At 43.4% G+C, this 19,248-nt stretch overlaps 1 protein-coding gene across 2 annotated transcripts in view; it reads left to right on the top strand.

Annotated features, from left to right (window-relative positions):
* Positions 1-19,248, top strand: part of LOC146835112 (von Willebrand factor C domain-containing protein 2-like) — a 90,550-nt gene that overhangs the window by 64,905 nt on the left and 6,397 nt on the right. For both annotated transcript variants that reach the window (XM_085602771.1, XM_085602770.1), the window contains exon 3: positions 18,140-18,269. In XM_085602771.1, the coding sequence (XP_085458897.1) occupies positions 18,140-18,269 (130 nt within the window). The remainder of the gene's footprint in view (positions 1-18,139; positions 18,270-19,248) is intronic.

Raw genomic sequence — 19,248 nt, 5'->3', positions numbered from 1 at the left:
GTGGGAACTGTGGTCTTTGACCCTAAGTTGGAGCAATCAGCAAGCTGTCCAAATGATTGTCTCTGATCTTTGCATATGATAGAATCCCCTGGGCCACTAAATGCTCATCACATTTCCCCCACATGCTTGTGAAGATGATAGAAGAGAGCAGAGATTGGGCAGGGGAGAATCCTGGGGGAAGGCAAAGAGATCACGCTATGGTGTTCTGAACTCCTCTTAAATTTCTTCAGACAGACAGGGGCAAAGACACAGAGACAATGACCACAGGAACATTTAACTCAAAGTGTCTGCTTGCCCAGTCTCTGTCCCCGAAAGATAGACCGCTGATAAAGAAAGGCGATTCACTTCTGCCCAAGTCCCTGTCAACTGCACCGGATGGCCTGATCTCAGAATCCTGGAACTGCCCAGAGGGTTTATATTGGTGCAAGTGACCTGATTGTCTGTTCGTATCCACAGAGGATGATTACGAACCAGAGCGGCAAATGACAGAAGAGCTTTGTAACCGCCACACTTTCCGACTAGAAGCGGTCTCCCATTCTTTCCTTGTCCAATGACCCTCAATCATCTTTTTTCCTAGAGTGACTCTCCACCCCTTGGATCTGGCATCTGTCTTCAGGACCAGAGGTTGACTTGGAGCCGCAGAACCGCCCAGAATAAATGGGCTGGATCTAACCTCCATTGCATGTTTTGAGAAATGGCAGGGGAGACCCGGACCATAGTTCTCTGACTTTGGGCCCCACAGGGACAACAGATGGTCCACTAAGGCATACAGGTGGATATACACCCAGGGAACTAACAAAAGGGAAGCCGCATGTCACCCTGTACTTCCCTAGAAAGAACTTTCCTAATCGCTTCATGTATGGGCAAAGATCCAGGTTCTTTCCTTTTGATACTATAAAAATAAATTAACTTCCTCCTCTTGTACAGGTGAAACAATGGTGTCTACAGTGCTTCCCAGATATTGTACCACTTAAAGCTCAGTTTCTTGCACATATCACCGCCCGCCTCTCCCACTCCCACCCCACTGTTCGACTTCTTTCGGAGAGGTATCTATTTTCTGGTTAGGGTGAGAATCTTGCCTACTCTCTTCGGTGTAGGAGGTTCCCCTACTCTCTTCGGTCTAGTAGGTCCCCCTCTGGCTGTAAGGCAGCTTCCACTTCTTTACATATCACTTCTGGCAATAGTTCTACAGGAGCCCTACTCTGATTTGTTCTAGAGAGCGTCAGGGCTTCTTCCTCACGAAAAGCAGAATCCACATGTCTACATTTGCTGCAGCATTTTCTGTGCTCCATGGTGTCTGCACTGCGCTCTGACGTTGCCTAGAAACGGGATACACTTCCGGCCTCCATTTTACCTAGGCGATGTAGTAACATGGTGTTGTAAATGCATCTTAATGCATTCTTGTGTACTGTTCACCTTAGTTCTTACTTCTAGAACATGCTGTGTGTTCCAATACTAGTGACGAATTCTAGGAGCGCCAGTTAGCAGTTGGTCAGCTGGCGAGGAGTTGTTCTGTCTATATCTCTGCATGATTAAACTACAAGCTACACTTACCTGTGTTCCAGCGATGTATCTTTTCAACATTTTGGCGACGATTTAATTGTCAGCTGACCGGCACCTGCATTCATACGGACGTAGCACTCCACGTCACGTGTGTGGCAGCAGAAGCAACTCTTCGCGGACGATTGACGAATCCACGCGAACTTGTGTTCCCTCGCTAGTGGCCGAGGAGTAAGGACGTCGGAATAATTGCTGTCGAAAATTGAGAAGGCTTTCGCACCAACCGTGAGTCTGCTTATGCGCGCGATTGTGCCAGTAAGCGACGCCTATTACGATTCGGCGCGAGCATGCTTCACATCCCTGTTGCCTAGCAACTGGTGTTGCGCACCACGTGTGTGCGTCTCAAGCCTCGTTTTCGAAATAACTTCATCCTCGTATAGGAAACATTACGAGAGTGCAGCCTTGGAATACTAGCTGCTAAAATAAATTTTTTTTAAAAGGAGTCCTTCAACTATTCAGGCTGTTTTCTTGGAAATCCAGCTGCACAGACAAATAAAAAAAATATATATATACGAACGAGCGCTTCCGCTATTCAAGTAGTTTTCCTTCAGCCATACGTCTATTTACAGCCAATTTTTAAGACTAGTACATGCGCTTCCAGTGTGTGTAGAATATTTATTCCTGTACCAAAGGATTTTGTCTTCGTTGTGTCTACAGGCGTGCCACTTCTTCTGCATTCGGTGACATGCACACCACACTAATTAAATCTGATAATATAATTTGATATAATCCAAATTACAAGTAAACACAGACAGTACAGGTTGGATTTATTCATCTAGGTTTATTATTTATTGTTTTAACCAGCCTTCAATTGAATTCACACACCAGCGAAGCAACATACAGTGGTTTCTTGACAAATAATACTATTTCCCAACAGGTAAACGTTACGCTCCCACCACCCTTTCTTCCTGAACCTGGCAATCCTCCCATACCATGGGAAGACTGGTTTATTATGTTTGATAATTATCTAGATGCGCTAGATGGCCAAGAATTTTCAGGGAAACGTAAAAAAGGAATCTTACTTAGTACTCTGGGCAAAGAGGGCCAGCGTCTATTCAGATTTTTACCGCAAGCTCTACAAGCCAACGGACAACCTGTTCCTGATGAGTATAAAGAAGCCATTTGCAGACTTTAGGCTCGTTTTTCAAAAGAGGAAAACCTAGTCATGAATAGATATAAATTCCTTAGACATCGTCAGAAGAGCGATGAGTCAATTGATGATTTTGTTGCTCATCTCAGAGAGTTGTCAGTCAAGTGTAAATTTGGAGCTATGAACGATGAGCTCATCAGAGATCAGTTAATTGTACAATGCAACAACAAAAAAATCCAAGAGAGACTATGGCCGGTGAAAAACCCTTCCTTGTCCGTAGCTATTGATTTGGCTAAAGTAATTGAAGAATCTGAGAGTTGTATGAAGGTAATCGAGACTCAAAGAAAAATAGTAGTCAGCATCAAGTTTCTGAAGTCTCCGAGTAATGTCCAGAAGGCTCCAAAGAACAATCCAGTGAAGAATCTGTTGCTGTAGTTAAGAACAAAGTTAAACAACCCGAGAGGAAAATTCAAAACCAAAACAAATTTTGTTCACGGTGCGGCAGTAATAGTCACACATCAGACGCTAGATTTTGTTTTGCTTCAAACAAAGAATGTCTCAAGTGTGCTCGTCTAGAACACTTTTAGAAAATGTGCAAAACAAAAAATCGTCAGAAAATTGCTGTTGTCCATGATGGTGAACAAGTCGGAGACAAACTATTAGTGGTTGATGATATTGACATTATTCAAGATGACGACAGGAGACAGAATAGACCTAAAGCCATGTTCACTGTCGAAGGACTGGAAGTATCCCTGATGGTCGACACAGGCTCCAGATATACCATTATTCCCCAATCCTTTATGAATGGACATTGGAGCACCAAGGTGTTGTTAAAAAGTGACATCTCGCCCAGGGGTTTCCAAGGGGAAACCATTGACATTTTAGGTTATTTTGAATCTGATATTTTGTTTAAAAACAGGTCTACCTTTGGGAAAATATATGTGTCAGTTGATGGACCTCCCATACTAGGGTGGGTTCACCAATATGATTTACACATCATCATAAACCCAAGGGCTCCCAATCAGGGTATGGTCATTGAAGACCACTCCTTGGATGACATCATACGTGAGTGTGATACTGTGTTTAGAGATGATTTAGGGGAGTTGAAAGGGTACGCACATTTCATAAAAATTCAGGAAAACAGCGTACCCATTCAACACACGCTAAGGAGAATTCCCCTATCTATCCGGCCCGATGTAAAAAAATTGTTAAATGAAATGTTGCAGAACGGGGTCATAGAGCCTGTCGAATCATCTCCATGGGTGTCTCCGGTTGTGATATCCAAAAAATCGGACGGAAATCTGAGATTCTGTGTAGATCTAAGATCTCTCAACAAATGTGTGGTTGCAGATACCTTTCCTTTACCAAATATTGAGGAACTTGTCTCTACTCTCCAAGGTGCAAAATATTTCCCTAAACTCGATTTAAAGAGTGCATATCACCAGATCAGACTCCATAATGACTCCAAGCACTTCACTGCATTTATAACCACTGAAGGTATTTTTCAATTCACACGTCTGCCTTTCGGATTAATTTCTGCTTCCAGTGTATTTCAACGGATAGTCACTGAAATTTTCAAAGGCCTAAGTAAAGTTGTATTTTTTCAGGATGATATTCTCGTCTTTGGTGACTCAATAGCTGAGCACAATCTCATACTCAAAGATGTTCTTTTCAGAATAATGAACGCTGGTCTTACTTTGCGTAAAGAAAAATGTCGCTTTCTCGTGCAGCAAATAGAATATCTTGGGTATGAGATATCTGCTCTGGGTGTCAAGCCAAAGAAAAATCTCTTGGAAGCCATCCGTTCTGCCCCAAGTCCTGTTGACAAAGACCAGCTTAGATCATTTATGGGTTTGGTTGAATATTATTCGAAATTTGTAAAACATTTCTCAGATAAAACTGCTCAATTACGAAAAAGGCATGAAGTTTGTGTGGGACAGTGAGACAGACTCATGCTTTTCACAAATCAAAAAGGAAATTTGTGAAGCCAACATTTTAGCTCCTTTTGATACTAAACGCACCTCCACTGTTAAGGTTGACGCTAGTGCGACTGGATTGGGTGCTGTTCTTCTCCAAAAACATGCCGTGGGTGTGCGGGCAACTGCTTTTGCTTCCCGCACTTTAACGCAATCTGAACGGAACTATTCCGTTATTGAGAAGGAAGCTCTAGCTGCAGCATGGGGTGTCCAATATTTTAGAACTTACATTTGGGGTTCCAAATTCCTGCTAAAAACTGATCACAAACCGTTAATCCGTATATTGTCCCCTGGTGGTGCAGGGAAAGGTTCTCCTAGGTTAGCAAGGTTGGCTTCTAGACTTCAGGAGTATCAATATGAGATATCACATGTTAAAGGGTGGCGAAATTTTCAGGCAGATTGTTTATCCAGACTATCTATGGTTCATAATGACTCAAGTGATTCTTCATTTAACTTAGAATTTGATGATGATGCTGTTACCTGGGTACAGGATGATTTATCTGTTGGAGAAGGGAGTTTTACACAAGATGACTGGTCCAAGGCCATGGCTGATGATCATGTCTTACAAGAAGTTTTCCGTCTTATTAAAAGTGGTGCAAGACGTGAAAGCTGTGTGCACGTTTCTGCTCGTCCATATCTTCAGGTGATTGATGATTTGTCTACATATGGCACCAGCATTTTAATGCGTGGTGATAAAATTATTCCCCCTTCAGAACTAAGGTCTAAACTGTTCAACATTGCTCATGAGGGTCACCTAGGCCAGACTTTGACACAGCCCAGGCTTAAGGCTAATTTTTGGTGGCCGGGGTTGGATTCACAGGTGGCTTCATGGGTAGAGAGGTGTCCGATATGTAAAGAAGGCGAGAAGAGACTTAAAGTTGCTGTCCGCTCTGCCATGGGTCATTTGATTAATCCTGGTTCTCCTTGGCACAGTATTTGTCTTGACTTTATTGGTCCCATGGAAGAATTACCCTTGAACAAACGGTTTGGTATTGTTTCCATTGATTTTTTTTTCGAAGTGGCTCACTCTTGCTTTTGTAAGAGATATCACCACAGAGAGCACTATAACATTTAAAAAAAGAATTCTTTCAGGATGAAGGCTATCCCAGTGTTTTAATTACTGACAATGGGACACAATTAGTCTTGCATGAGATGCGTTTGTTTCTTTCTAAATCTGGCATTACGCACCATCGCACGTCGTTATATAATCCACAGAGTAACGGTCTTTGTGAGAGAGTCAATAGATTGATAAAAGGGACCATTCAAATTGCTTGCTCGAGTGGTACTTTCGATCAAGATATTGTGCAGGACATGGTTAATGCCTATCGCACCACTGTTCATGGATCTGATGTTAAGTCACCATTTGAACTTAGGCAGGGTAGACTCCCTGGTACCAAATTTGCTCCTTCATGGATCAAAAACTAACTTGATATCCAATAATGGTGTTGCATCTTCCACTCCTTCCAATGTTATTAAATCTACTTCTGCTCCGCATATTTCAAAAGGAGATTTGGTTAAGGTTAAACCTGGCAGGATCTCCAAAGGGTTGTCAAAGTTCAAAGGACCTTTTTGTGTTAGTGAGGTTTTTCCCTCATTATGTCGTTTTGACCGATGGTGAAATGTGGAATCTTAGGAGAGTGGCTCTTTATCAAAGGGGATCTACCAACATCAATCGTGATCATTCAATTGTTCCTTCACACTCTCAAAATGTCGATACCAATAGTGGTTATATGTTATCCACCACGGCAGAAGATACTTCTGTCTCATTCTCAACCAGCAGAAGTTGTGTCGGGGGAGGTGATGCCTCCGACCATAGTAATGTTGGCCCTTCTGGTTCTTCCACTACAGAGAGTATTCCTTTACCTTTCAACATGCATGTTACTAGGAATCGTAGACCACCATCCTACCTTAACGATTATTGTTGTGAATGATGTTTTTTCCTTTCTTTCTCTTTCTTGAGTTTTATTGATTTTTGTAGTTTTGAATGTGAATTTAATTGCTGCCTTTGTCAAGAATTTAACCAACGCTTGATGCTATCATAAATTTGTTTTGTTTTCTTTAGGTTGTTTCTCTTTTGTTCCTCCTCAAAGGAAGAAGATATGTTGTAAATGCATCTTAATGCATTCTTGTGTACTGTTCACCTTAGTTCTTACTTCTAGAACATGCTGTGTGTTCCAATTCTAGTGACGAATTCTAGGAGCGCCAGTTAGCAGTTGGTCAGCTGGCGAGAAGTTGTTCTGTCTATATCTCTGCATGATTAAACTACAAGCTACACTTACCTGTGTTCCAGCGATGTATCTTTTCAACACATGGCTGCTCAAGTACCGCGGGACGCTACCATATTGAAGTCAGGCGCGACTGCCTGGAGACAATAGAGTTAATTTTTAAATAAATTTTGATTAGTGAATTAATGCTGCTTCCTAGATGCTTCACAGAAGTGGGCACATTAGGAATTATCCCTATGATAAGGCAGCAGACAGGCTGAAAAAAAAGATCTGAGTCCTCACCCACCAGTCATGCGGTAAAGAACAAATGGGAGAAGGCAGATGAAGGCTGCTACAGCAGGAGTATCTGCTCATTAACTTTTTCATAAAGTATACATATAAATCATTTCATAGAGAAACTAGTCTTACCTCAATAGTATAGGTGATTCACTTGCCATGACAGAAAAACCGAAGCGGTACGAGCTGCTCTGCCTTCACAGGAACAGGCAGTGCTTTAAATGGACCGGTACTCACCGGTACTGACTACCGTCACTTCTGAATTTTTTTGCCGTCAGTACCGCCACTTCTCTGTAGCCAGGGAGAGTACTGGTACCCTGATCCACAGCACGGCAGGCGCAGGTTAGGTTTCTCCTCCAGTGCAGAGCAGATTCTGCTGTGCTTCCGAGGAGCATATAATTATGTGTAATGTGTTAATCTGTTTTATTCCCATAAACGCATTTCTCGTGTGTTTTGACATGTGCTGCAACTGGTACAGAAGTCATTAGGTATGATCATATCTTGCCCTTCGCCCCGCCCCAAACCCCGCCCACTTGCCACAACTCTATTTTTATGAGTACCTGCACTTATTTTTTCCCATTTAAAGCACTGGGAACAGGATAAGAAGAGGTTATAGAGACTCGACCATAATGAGTGCGGTTCTCGTGTTTATATAACCGAGGTAAAAGCTGTCCATATGCCAAGACGGAGCTCATGACCCAAGGACTGGTACGAGGAAGACGGACGAGGAGAAAATGCTATATGACCATTATATGCTTTAGTACTTTTACCCTTTACAGAAGCAAATTGTTTAGATCCATTTAGCATCGGGGTTAAATCAATACCTAAGTGGCAGCATTCTTTAACCACCTCAAACTTAGGCCCTTTGTTCCGTTCAAATTTCATAATCTTTGATTTAATTGGATTTAGGTTTAAATTATTCGCCATAATATAGCTATCCAAACTATAGAGAAGACGTTGTAAATCAATAGATGGCTTGTCCAGAAGTATAAGGTCGTAAGCTTCCCTTATCAGTTTAAAGTAAGAATTTCTGCTCTTTGGTGGAGAGTACCTACAGTGTTCAAGCGCAGCCAATAAATCAGCTATCAAAAACAGCTAAGGTGACAGTACCCAACATTAGCTAAGTCAATTAGTTGTTTTAAATACCTTTAAGCAGTGGTAGTTGGTGGTCGGCAAAAATGGTGGGCCGACATAAACAATACAATAAAAATATGTACAAATAAACAAACATTTAAAAATGAAAAAATAAAAGAAAATTTACTTAGCCTGCAGCACTTCCAGTCTCCAGGTCTAGACTCCTCCAAGCACAAGGTCCCACAGCTCCCACAGGTCCTTATCCGCTCCAGACGCTGCTCTCGTGCTGTTAAGCGGCATGAGTGAAGTAACTGGAGCAGGCTGCCTCAGCGCTCCAAAGAGCACTGCAGGCCTATGGCTGCTTTCCAACCTAGCTGTCTAAGACAGCTGGGTTGGAGAGTTTGAATTGTGCATGTCAATTTGGCCGTAGCAAGGTAGCCTGCCAAACATGCGCGCTTCAAACTGAAGGGGCCACTCATCATTGCTGCCAATCAGCAGCAGTGATGCACTGGTCCCGCCCTGCCTCTCCGTTCGGCAGAAAGCTGAAAAAAATGGTAACAAAAATCCTTATATTACCATTTTAAGTTTAAGCTTTCTGTGCAGCAGTGTTTTGGGGGGGGGGGGGGGTGCTCCTCCACTCATATGGAGGAATCGCTGCTGCCTTTGGGATAGTTCCCTATGAGACTTTGCCCCTCTGCCCAAATGATATGTCTGGAAATACTTCAATACTCCAAAATGAATACCCATAAAAAAAAGTTTATAGCATAGTCGGCAACTACTTGCCTTTTCAAAGGAGGTGTGGAGTAGTGGATCAAAAGACTTGTGTTACTCATTTCAAATACTTATTAGTCTAAAATAAGAACGTAGTCCTCGCTCCGTGCTCCTGCACAAAAACAAGATTGTTCTTCTAGAAATAATCAAGAGATGGAGATATCTTACCAGTATGGTACTTGAGTGTCATCTGAGAAAAATATAATGCCGTATTTATGAGCTTAGTGGTGCAGGGTAGTGCAGCAAGTCACCTTGCTGTGCTGGCCTGCATCACAGGGAAAGGGCAGGAATGAGCCGTTTTTATCCAATACGGCACATTCCTGTCCTATCCCTTTGTGCTGGCACGGGTTTGGCAGCCTAACGCCAACACAGGCACCCTTGCACCATGGTGCAAGGGTGCCTGTGTTGTAGGCAGGATTGGTTTTTTGCATGAAGGTGCACCTTCCTTCACAAAAACAATCCTGAGAGGATTTTTCCTATTTATGTGTGCTGCAGAACGCAGCACAGATAGAACGAGGAAACGACTAGGAAAAATAAACATGTTTCTCCTTGTTACACCTACCTTGGGGAGGCGTATCTTTTTTGCACATTCTCAGGTTTGCAAGGTCTTGTGAGTTTTGGGAATGCGCCAAAAACCATGGTAGTTGCGTGGGAACACCCTCGCTGTGCTCATGGAACTCCTACCCATGGCAAGGTAACGCAATGCAGCAATTTATGCTGCATTGCGTTACTCCATATTTTTTAAAACATGCAAAGTGGCTTTAGGTGGTTTCAAAAATATGACTTATGGTTTGCGTTACTCTTGCAATATGTTGTGTGGTTCAAGAGTGAACTAAAACAGGTCATACATATGGCCCATTGTGTCCTAAAAATAATTTACAAGTTTATTTTCCCACTGGAATAAATAATAGGTAATCTACAGGCAATTGAGTGATTATTGTAAGCAATATTTAGGTCACAAAATTTACATCCAACTATATTTTCAATATTCTGACATTCAGCTGTTTTAGCATCACTCTAGCGTGTAACTTCGCCTCGCAGTCCAGCAGGAGTATAATCCTGTAGTCAAAAGGTATCCCTCTGGGTCCTATTTCAATAGACTGTTACTAAATGATAAGGGCATTTAGTAGTACATTTAATAATGGTAAGTACATTTAGGGCCAGATGCACTAACATTAGAAATGCAGATTTCCTAATTGCGATTCTGTCTATATCGCATTATGAAATCGGTATTCCTAATGTATGAAACTCTTTTGAGTTTCATTAGCGATTCCTAGTAGGTCCCAAGTAGACCTACCTCATGCATATTAATGAGGCAGGTCGCAATTTGCGACCCATTTGGTATCGCAACCATCTCAGAGATGGTGGCCGGCTGAGGTCAGCAGACCACCATGTCTGTGATTGCTTTTTAATAAAGCAATGTCTTTTTTTTTTTTTTAAATGCCTCCCACTTTGTGGATGCATTTAAAAAGAAAAAATGAACTTTGCAGTTTCATTTTTTAAGAGTATGCAGTGGTCTATTTACATTCTCGAAGGTGAAATGGTCCCTTGGGGACCCCATACCCTTTGCGAGTGTGTCTTTTTTTTTTTTTTGTTCTGTTTATTAAAGAATTTCATTTAATGTACATGGTTAGTGTTAGACCTGGCATCATTGGCATGAGTCTCTCCTCCATTTTTTTCTGTTTGCCTCCTCTGTTTACGATGTTTTTGCTGGATTATTGCTTTGGGCACTGTGCCACTGCTGATCAGTGCCACAGTGCAAGTGCTCCCTATGTTAAATTGTTACATTGATTGGTGTTACCATGATTGGCTTGGTTGCCTTACTGTTCAGACCCTAGTCTAGTGCACTGCGTGTGCCAAGGGCATGTAAGTTAACTGCTGCTGGTGGGCTTGCAGCACTGGTTGTGCCACCCACAGAAGCAGCTTGTAAAATGTGTCCCAGGCCTGCCATCGCAGAGCCTGTGTGCAGTCCCTGACTGCCATGTCGACTTGGCAAGGTAACCTGCTTGCCAGTCTCTAACACCTTCACTTTGCCACATTTCAGACACCTCTATGGTAGGCCCCAGGGCTGGGTGCATTGTTGGTAAAAGGTAGGTCATGCCCTGATGTGTGTGGCATGACCTAATAGTGAATTACAGCCATTTTCGTTTTTCACTATTGAAGGGCTACCTGCCTCCCTTAGGCCAGAATGGGCAGACTGATTATTAACTCCATTATAATCTATCTGACTCAGGGAGTATGGTAGCAGGTCGAGTTTAGTATCCCGGAACTCAGAATTTAATAACACACCCTTTAGGATGGATGGTTTTTAAATTCTGTGTTTGAAAATAGCCCTTTTAGAAAGTGGCTATTTTCTTGTCCAACTATCCACCGGTCTCTGCTGGTTTGGTGTGTGTGTCAGGGGCTGGGTGGCTCCAGAGGTCTGAATGAGTCAGTGTGGGGTGAATGAGGCATCTGCACTTAGAGTGGGGGAAGAGTAGTCCCTGATAGCCTGCCCTGCCTGACACAATGCTGGCTCCACCTCCTGGCGAGCGACTGATAGCCCTGCTCCTGCCAGTGACAATACTGGCTCCGCCTCCTGCTGGGCGGCTGATGACCCTGCGCTGCTCAGTGAATAGGCCAGGTGCCTCTGCCTGGCAACACCCACAACAAACCTGGGATGGGGGGAATTTCCCTGCTTGGACAAAGGGAACAAAGCAGAAAAGGGGTATAAAAGAAGGACCCCTGAACCAAGAACTCAGATCACTTCTGACAAGGAAACCTCTACCAAGGACAAGAAGCCTGCTGATCTAAGGACTTGCCTCCCCCTTCTGCCAGTGTGCTGTTTGCTGGGAGGAACCTGAAGCTGCTTCTTTATTTTTGCCAAGGAACAAGGAGAGAGGAACTTGGTGTGTACTCTCAAAAGCTTGCTAGAAAATCTCCAAGGGCTGGAAGAGTGCCAGCCTCCTGTTGAAGTCACAGGGTCAAATGACTTCACCCTCTACAGAATTGCTGGTTGCTGGAAAGTGTTGTTTCCAGTACACAGGGGAAATCTGCAGTCTCGACGTCGCCGGACGCCGCCGAATCCAGCTCGACATCGTGAGTAACGGCTCCAGTGTTCCGAGCCTTCGACGCCGGCCGCCGGGCCCGATCGACGCCAGTAGCGACGCCAGGAGTAGTGAGTATCGGCTCCAGCTCCAAGTGACCCCGTCTTGACGCCGGTATCGACGCCAGTGAGTAGTGAGTATCGGCTCCAGCTCCAAGCGACCCCGTCTCGACGCCGCTGCTGATCGCATCGACTCGACGCCCTTCTCGACGCCGTGAGCGCTGCTCCGGCCCGACACCTCTCGACGCCGCTGCGGATTGACCCGAATCCGAGGCACGATCGACGCCGACCTCGACGCCGACATCTCGACGCCGTGGATCATCGTTTTCTTCATTTCCAAAGGTACTGTGTTTGTGGGGTCTGTTGCAACTCCAGGCTCGACGTAGCGCTCCTCGCGGTCGACGCCGAACCTTGGGAATATCATAAACTCGACGTCGTGTGACTCCTGTGGGGGTCACATTGTTGCCAAGAACTGTGTTTTCAGAAGAATACTTACTTTTGTTGCTAAAGAACTATTTCCTAAGAAGAAAACTTTACCTGAACTATTATTTTTCCTTCCAAAGAGTATTTATTAAGATTGTGGTATATTTTTGTCGTTATTTGGTCTTGTGCTACTATTTTTATAATAACTCCTGTGTTGTGTCCATTTGTAGTGTATTCACTTTATTACTGTATGTGGTCATAAATGCTTAACACACTGCCTCTGAGATAGGCCTGACTGCTCTGCCAAGCTACCAAGGGGGTGAGCAGGGGGTATCTGAGTGTGTAATCTCCTTGCCCTGACTAGAGAAGGTGGGTCCCTATTTGTCAGAAGTGTATACCAAGTGTGCCAACTAGAGACCGCCGGTTCTAACAGTTAGGAAACAATATAATATCTGTGACAACACCATACAAAGCAGACCTATAGTCCTAAAATCCAGATATTGAGTCAACAACATAGCAACATGGTTACATCAATGCGCTTAAATAAGATTGGTGATAACTTTTAGCATATCCCGTCATCCATATCATCCCCACCCTCAATCTGGAAAGCTGTACAATCACATTGTTGTGCATCGTTACTGCAACTATAAAACGTATCACAAAGTACATGAACACTTTTCATATGGCTTCACTCTGCCATATCACATAGAGTCATATATAAAATCAAAAAATTTTATTTAAAAAAAAAACATGGAAAAAACCATCAGGGAAGGGATTAGGGAGGGAAGTAAGAGCCACAGTAAAGGAGGGAGAAGAACTATAGTCTCCAATATTATGAAACACGATCCTATCGACTACACTTATCAGAATGCTCAATGAATGATCCTCAAATGGGATGAACAGTGGTCTCGGTTTACATAGTAATGTATACTACAGGGGTATGGGTCTCCTCAGTCCGACCCCCTAGCCATCAAGTAAAGAAACATCCAATGGATCATCCAGCGTTAATAACCACTGCAATGCACATAGCATAGTATTCCATTCAGTGGAGATGGTGAATTTGCGCAGACCCAGCGTGTCCTCACGTATCAGAGAGACTGCCTCAGCTTTCACCCAATTCAACATGGAGAGGAACCAGGCTATCGTCGGAGGGGGTTCCTCTGACTTCCACCTATGAGTAATAAATCGTTTGGCTACAATAAAGCCCAGATCAAGAAACCTGGTGGATGCCCTGTATTTTTTGTTTCCAGGAAAACACACCAGTGATGCATGCCTCCCATGTTCTCAGCACCTCCCTATCTGTACAGGTGGCTAACGCTTCCAGCACCTTTTCCCAATAAATCTGCAGGGCAGGGCAAGACCAAAGCATATGTAAAATATCTGCATTCACCAACTTACGATGTGGGCAGCACTCATCCTGTCTATGAAAGTATCGGTTTATGTTGCCTGGCGAGAGATAAGACCGATGAACAATATAAAATTTAAATAACCAAAAAATTGCGTTTCTGGGAACTTGTGTGGGACTTTCCAGGACCATGGACCATTCCTTCTCAGAGTATGGCCTCCCCCGATCTGCTTCCCACCTGTTTCGCAGCGGCGTTAAGTCTACCAGCGTATGCTCCCTTATCGACTTCGCGAACCACTTCACCAGATGGCAACCTGTGCCCATAACATGTACGTACTGTATTAGGAGATGTGTCAGAGGTTCTTGCGTTACATCTCCCCACCAACATCTCATCTCAGCTGTCCAGGAGGCATGGTTCAGAAATTGGCCCGGGGACACAGTCTTCGTTCGTAATATCAATAAACGGCTGCAATGTTCCCTCTCCATATAAATCTCCTAAGGTAGTTATACCAGCTTCCACCCAAAGGACAAGGTCTACACTCCGAACTCGTCCCTGTGCAATTGGCATACCTAACATGGGCACACCAGGTGCATACGGTATGGCATGTCTGGTGAGACGGAGTGCCCTACGGAAACACTTCCGCGCTATTGACACCAATAAAGGGAGAGACTCATTCAGTTTATTACAAGGATGGAAGAGATAGAGGATCCTGTCTAGAGAGTACAGAGGATCGCGTTCTGCGGAGTCCGATAGGTGTATTTCCTCCACCCATTTTGCCAGCCATAGGATTTGAGCCGCTAGAAAATACTCCAGGTTGGGCAGAGCCAGCCCCCCCTGGAGCTCGGGAGGTACAACTTCGATAATGCCACTCGACGTCGCGATTTATTCCAGATAAATTCACGAACAATTTTTTTTCATAGATCGGAAGAAGGACACGGGTAGGTAAAGCGGCAGTGTTGCAAAATAGTAAAGGAGGCGTGGCAACATAACCATTTTAATTAGTTCCACCCTCCCAATTACTGAGAGACTAAAAGTCTTCCGGAATTCAATTTGAGACTTAAGCGCTGTGACCGCCCTCGTGATATTACCGTCCATAAGGTCTTGTGCATTGTGGTAAATATAGACGCCCAGATATCTGAACACCACCGGTTGCCACTGCACCACCGTCCCGTTCACTGTCCAACCCGGATCCTCCGTAGTAGAATTAAAAGGATATAGACAAGATTTTCTTCAGTGCACCCCCAATCCAGACAGTGATGCAAAGGATTTCAGCATATCTGAAATGACTTGTGGAATCGCTGTGATATCTTGTACATATAGCAGAATGTCATCCGCATAAAGCGAAATGGCGTGTATGCCATCTTGGATGCGTATCCCCCATTCTAGAGCAGAAGCGCGCATCGCCATAGCTAATGGCTCAATCACCAAAGCGCAGATCAAGGGAGAGAGGGGGCACCCCTGACGAGTCCCACGTTCTATCAAAATGGGCTCAGAGAAAAGAGTCCCCAACTGCAACCGAACCGTAGGAGCTCCATATAACAGCTGAATGAGACTTAAAATATAGGGTCCATATCGGCGAAGCACAGCGAACATGAAGGGCCACTCGACCGTGTCGAAGGCCTTCTCCAGGTCCAACACGATGCACCCGGCCACCAGCCAATCCGTGGTCGCCCAGCTCATCACCCTGAACAATCGCCGTATATTAAGCGATGTATTACGAGCCGACCCTTTGCGACTGTGTTACCAACAGTTTTAAACTGGGGGTAAAGTATTACTATTTTGTGACCGGAATTTGGTTGCAAAACAGTAATAGATGTCAAACTAATTCAGTATTTGGAAGGGACGCACTAAACATGCCCCTTCCAAATACCAAACCTCAAATGCAAAATCCGATTCGGTAACAAGTTACTGAATTGCATTTTGTACATTTGGAAAAGTTTTTCCTGGATGCAAATGGCTGATTCTGTGAATCGGGCATTTGCAACAGGAAAAATGCTTTATACATCTGGCCGTCAGTTACTTTGACGAAAAATAGCTGCAGTAAAATGGATGAGGGGTCAACATTCGATCCTTCAGAATATGCATCAATTACTCTGTCCCACCCAGAGAATAGTGCTGCATTTAGCGAAAGAAAGTGGAATTTCTATAAAGTTTGTTTGAGAGCTAGCAGTGATCCCCTCGCTGCCTTCTCCCAACAGCCCTTTTTTTTTTACATTCGTAAAGTGGAAGGGGTCCCAAGAGGCCCCCTCCTCTTTTGCGAAAAGCTTACCAACCCAACTTCGGAGTCAGTAGTTTTTTAGTGTTTTGCATCAGTTTTTGGTCACAAAACATTGATACATATGATACTGATGCAGTACTTGAAAGGGCCACCTACAGCACACCCCTTGCAAATACTGAATCAGTATGGGGTTGAAATTCCATTTTAGGAGTGGGTAAAAGTTTATTTAGGACTAAAATCAGGTTAGTAGATTAGTACGTTAAAAAGTATTTTTGTGTACTTTAGTCGCTTGTTTTCTGGTTCATTGAGGACCTGGCCTGGCAGATCATGCTGAACTGTTCCCATTGGACCAGGGTCAAGAACAATTTTGCCTGTGGCAAGGTCCCAACCGAGGTAGTATGGTGTGTACAATAACAATGTGCTGGGAGGCAGCCCGAGTAATTACCAGTGGCTCAGATTAATTCAAGCATTCCATCATTCACTTTTTTTAATACTTTGGTGCAGTCCTTCTCAAACATTCTAGAACCACAGCCCAATTTTAGGAGGCACAAACATTCGCAACCCACCTAGCTTTAATGAACATGAGGTGGGCGATTTTTTTTTCAATGTAACCAAAGAATCATACATACTGTTTTACTGATAAAACTATATTGCACACAAAGGATAATGTGTAGAAATCGAGTTTCAGTAATCATTTTATCATTTTTGCATCACCAATTTAATTGTTTTGATTTGTTTTTATATACTTTTAAAATATTTGCTTCCATTTCACTTCAGAATTACAAAATGTGCCTTATTTTTGCTTTCTTAACTGCTGGATGTGTACAGTTCATTTATAGGTATTTACATGTTGCTGTGTGTTACACAAAATGACATCCTACAGCCTTTCTTTTCACACTCCCAATGCCCTAGCAAGAGTGTCACATAATTCACTGTAATTTTCTTTCTCTGACTACAAAGTAGAGGAGTTTATAAACCCCAATCACCATATTAATTAAACAAGCAGCAATTTGTCAAAAGACATAGCCTGACGCTTGACCTCTGTCGATGAAGCGCAGCAACAGATACATTAAGAATTTAAATGCATCTTTATTTATTGCTTTAACTTTTCCAAACATCGAGAATCGCTCACGACCCACCAGTGTCTGGGAGATACTGCTTTAATGTTCCACCATAAGTGGGACGGGTATGCCCAGACACCATGCACTCTGCATCACTCCATTCAAGCTATACCGGGCTGAGCCCTAACTAGGGCAAAACCGGACGTGGGTTGCTTGTGTTGCAGTTCAAGGAGGAACTGGCATGGCAGTTCGGGCTGCACTGCTCCTATTGGAGCTTGGTCAAGACTGGTTTGCATATGGCTGGGCTCAAATTGAGTTGTCATGGTGCGCAAAATAATGATGGACTGAGATGCAGCCCAGAGTAATTACAATTGGCTGAGATTAATTTGGGCATTCCACCCATCACTATGTTTGTATTCTTTGATGACAGAAATAAGGCATACACAATCCTCATATAGGATGAAATGCAACAACTCATTGCTTCAACTTACTGTCCTTGAATCTGTTGGGGCATATCTAGGTTTGGGCCTTTGTTCAAAAGACTAGACCACCAACAGGATATGCCTTGAAGACCGGACACGATCTTCACAATGAAACGTTTTTATCTGTCTCTCTGCTCAACTTTCTTTTGAGGTTTGCTTAGCCTCCTGGGAAAAAAAGTTTTGTTTCTACACTTTGCTATTGTATGTTAACATTAAATCCAGGCAGTTTGTAGTTCTTTTCATATGTACATTTTTCTGGCACTTGTTAAATTTGTAGGAAAATGGAGAACAAACTAAACTACTTGTTTTTTGTATAATATGTACAATAACCAATAAATACATTTTAATAATATCAGTATTTCTAAGATTTAAAGACCCTAAGGAGAGCAAATTAAAGAGAGACTGACCTCAGACTTTACCTGCTTCTACTGCTTTATTTATGCGCCTGTGTCACTTCACCCCATCTCCTAGGTTAATAAATGTGTTTGTTGTAAGACAGATTTTCTTGATTTCTATCCAGGAAGGTGCTCACCATTCTGCTTACCTTTTCAGCCGTCCGAGTGCGAGCAGTGTTCCTGTGACCTGGATGGAATTGCACGGTGCCTCGTGGCAGACTGCGCCCCACCACCATGCGTGAATCCAGTATACGAGAAGGGAGAATGCTGCCCCAAGTGCAAGGATGGTGAGTGAACATGCACATTGTCCGCTCTCCTGAGCAGTAGCGCAGCTTTATCATATATGCATCTATTATGCAACAGTGAGTAGGTTGAAGAAATGCGCCCTCGGTGAGCCTTCGATGTGGGTTAAGGTCTCTTCATTTGGCGCCAGGAGGACAACGCTTTTTTTTTCAGTCGCGAACATTTTGCAGAAGATGGTCAGATGAGTAAAATTGATCACAAAATAATTCTCAGTCTTCATACTTATTAGAGCCAAGAACCTAATTTAGTTTGTACTCGCTTGTACTGTAGATGCATTTCGGTTCTCACACACTCCTGCTCGATTCTAATGAATAGATAAATGCAATATGTGTGATGCTTGACTTACTTCAAGGCTGAGCTGGGGTACATTTACTACAGTTTGTCACCTTTTGGGCAGTAGTAACTTCAGAAGTGTCGTTTATGAATAGCAACAGGCTTACTCTTTTAAGAGTGTGATTGTATTAACATGCCCCTCCCTAAATGCCTCCCTCGTTTTCGCTAAACTCCTGCTATGTTCTACTAAGGGAACCCAATTTTAGGCCACTCCCCTTGCTTCTCCCACATTTACTACTAAAACGTATGCTTACGAGTTTGGAGATCTCTGCACCGAAAATGTAGGAGAGGTGGAGATGTCTGCCTGTAGGATAATTAATTACATTTGATAGTATGTAAGCAGGACTACTTCAGGTACTACAAAATGCAGTTTGTGAATAAGCTCCAATCACTATAGTACATGTGTTGCCATAAGCATTTTCCCATGTACCAAACCCCATTTTGCGATTCAGTAACCTATCACTGAATCACAAAATGGGTTAGTGATTCTGTATTAGGAAGGGTCTTGTTTAGGACGGCCCTTCCTAATAGTGACTCGCAGTGATATGTGTGGATGTTTTGCAACTGAAATGCCGTCGCAAAACATTCACATTTTACTGCCTACTTAGAGTAGGTGGTAACCCATTCGCA

This window comes from Triturus cristatus, chromosome 4_2, assembly GCF_964204655.1.
Source record: "Triturus cristatus chromosome 4_2, aTriCri1.1, whole genome shotgun sequence".
NCBI lineage: Eukaryota > Metazoa > Chordata > Amphibia > Caudata > Salamandridae > Triturus > Triturus cristatus.
This window is presented reverse-complemented; position numbering and strand designations above follow the sequence as displayed.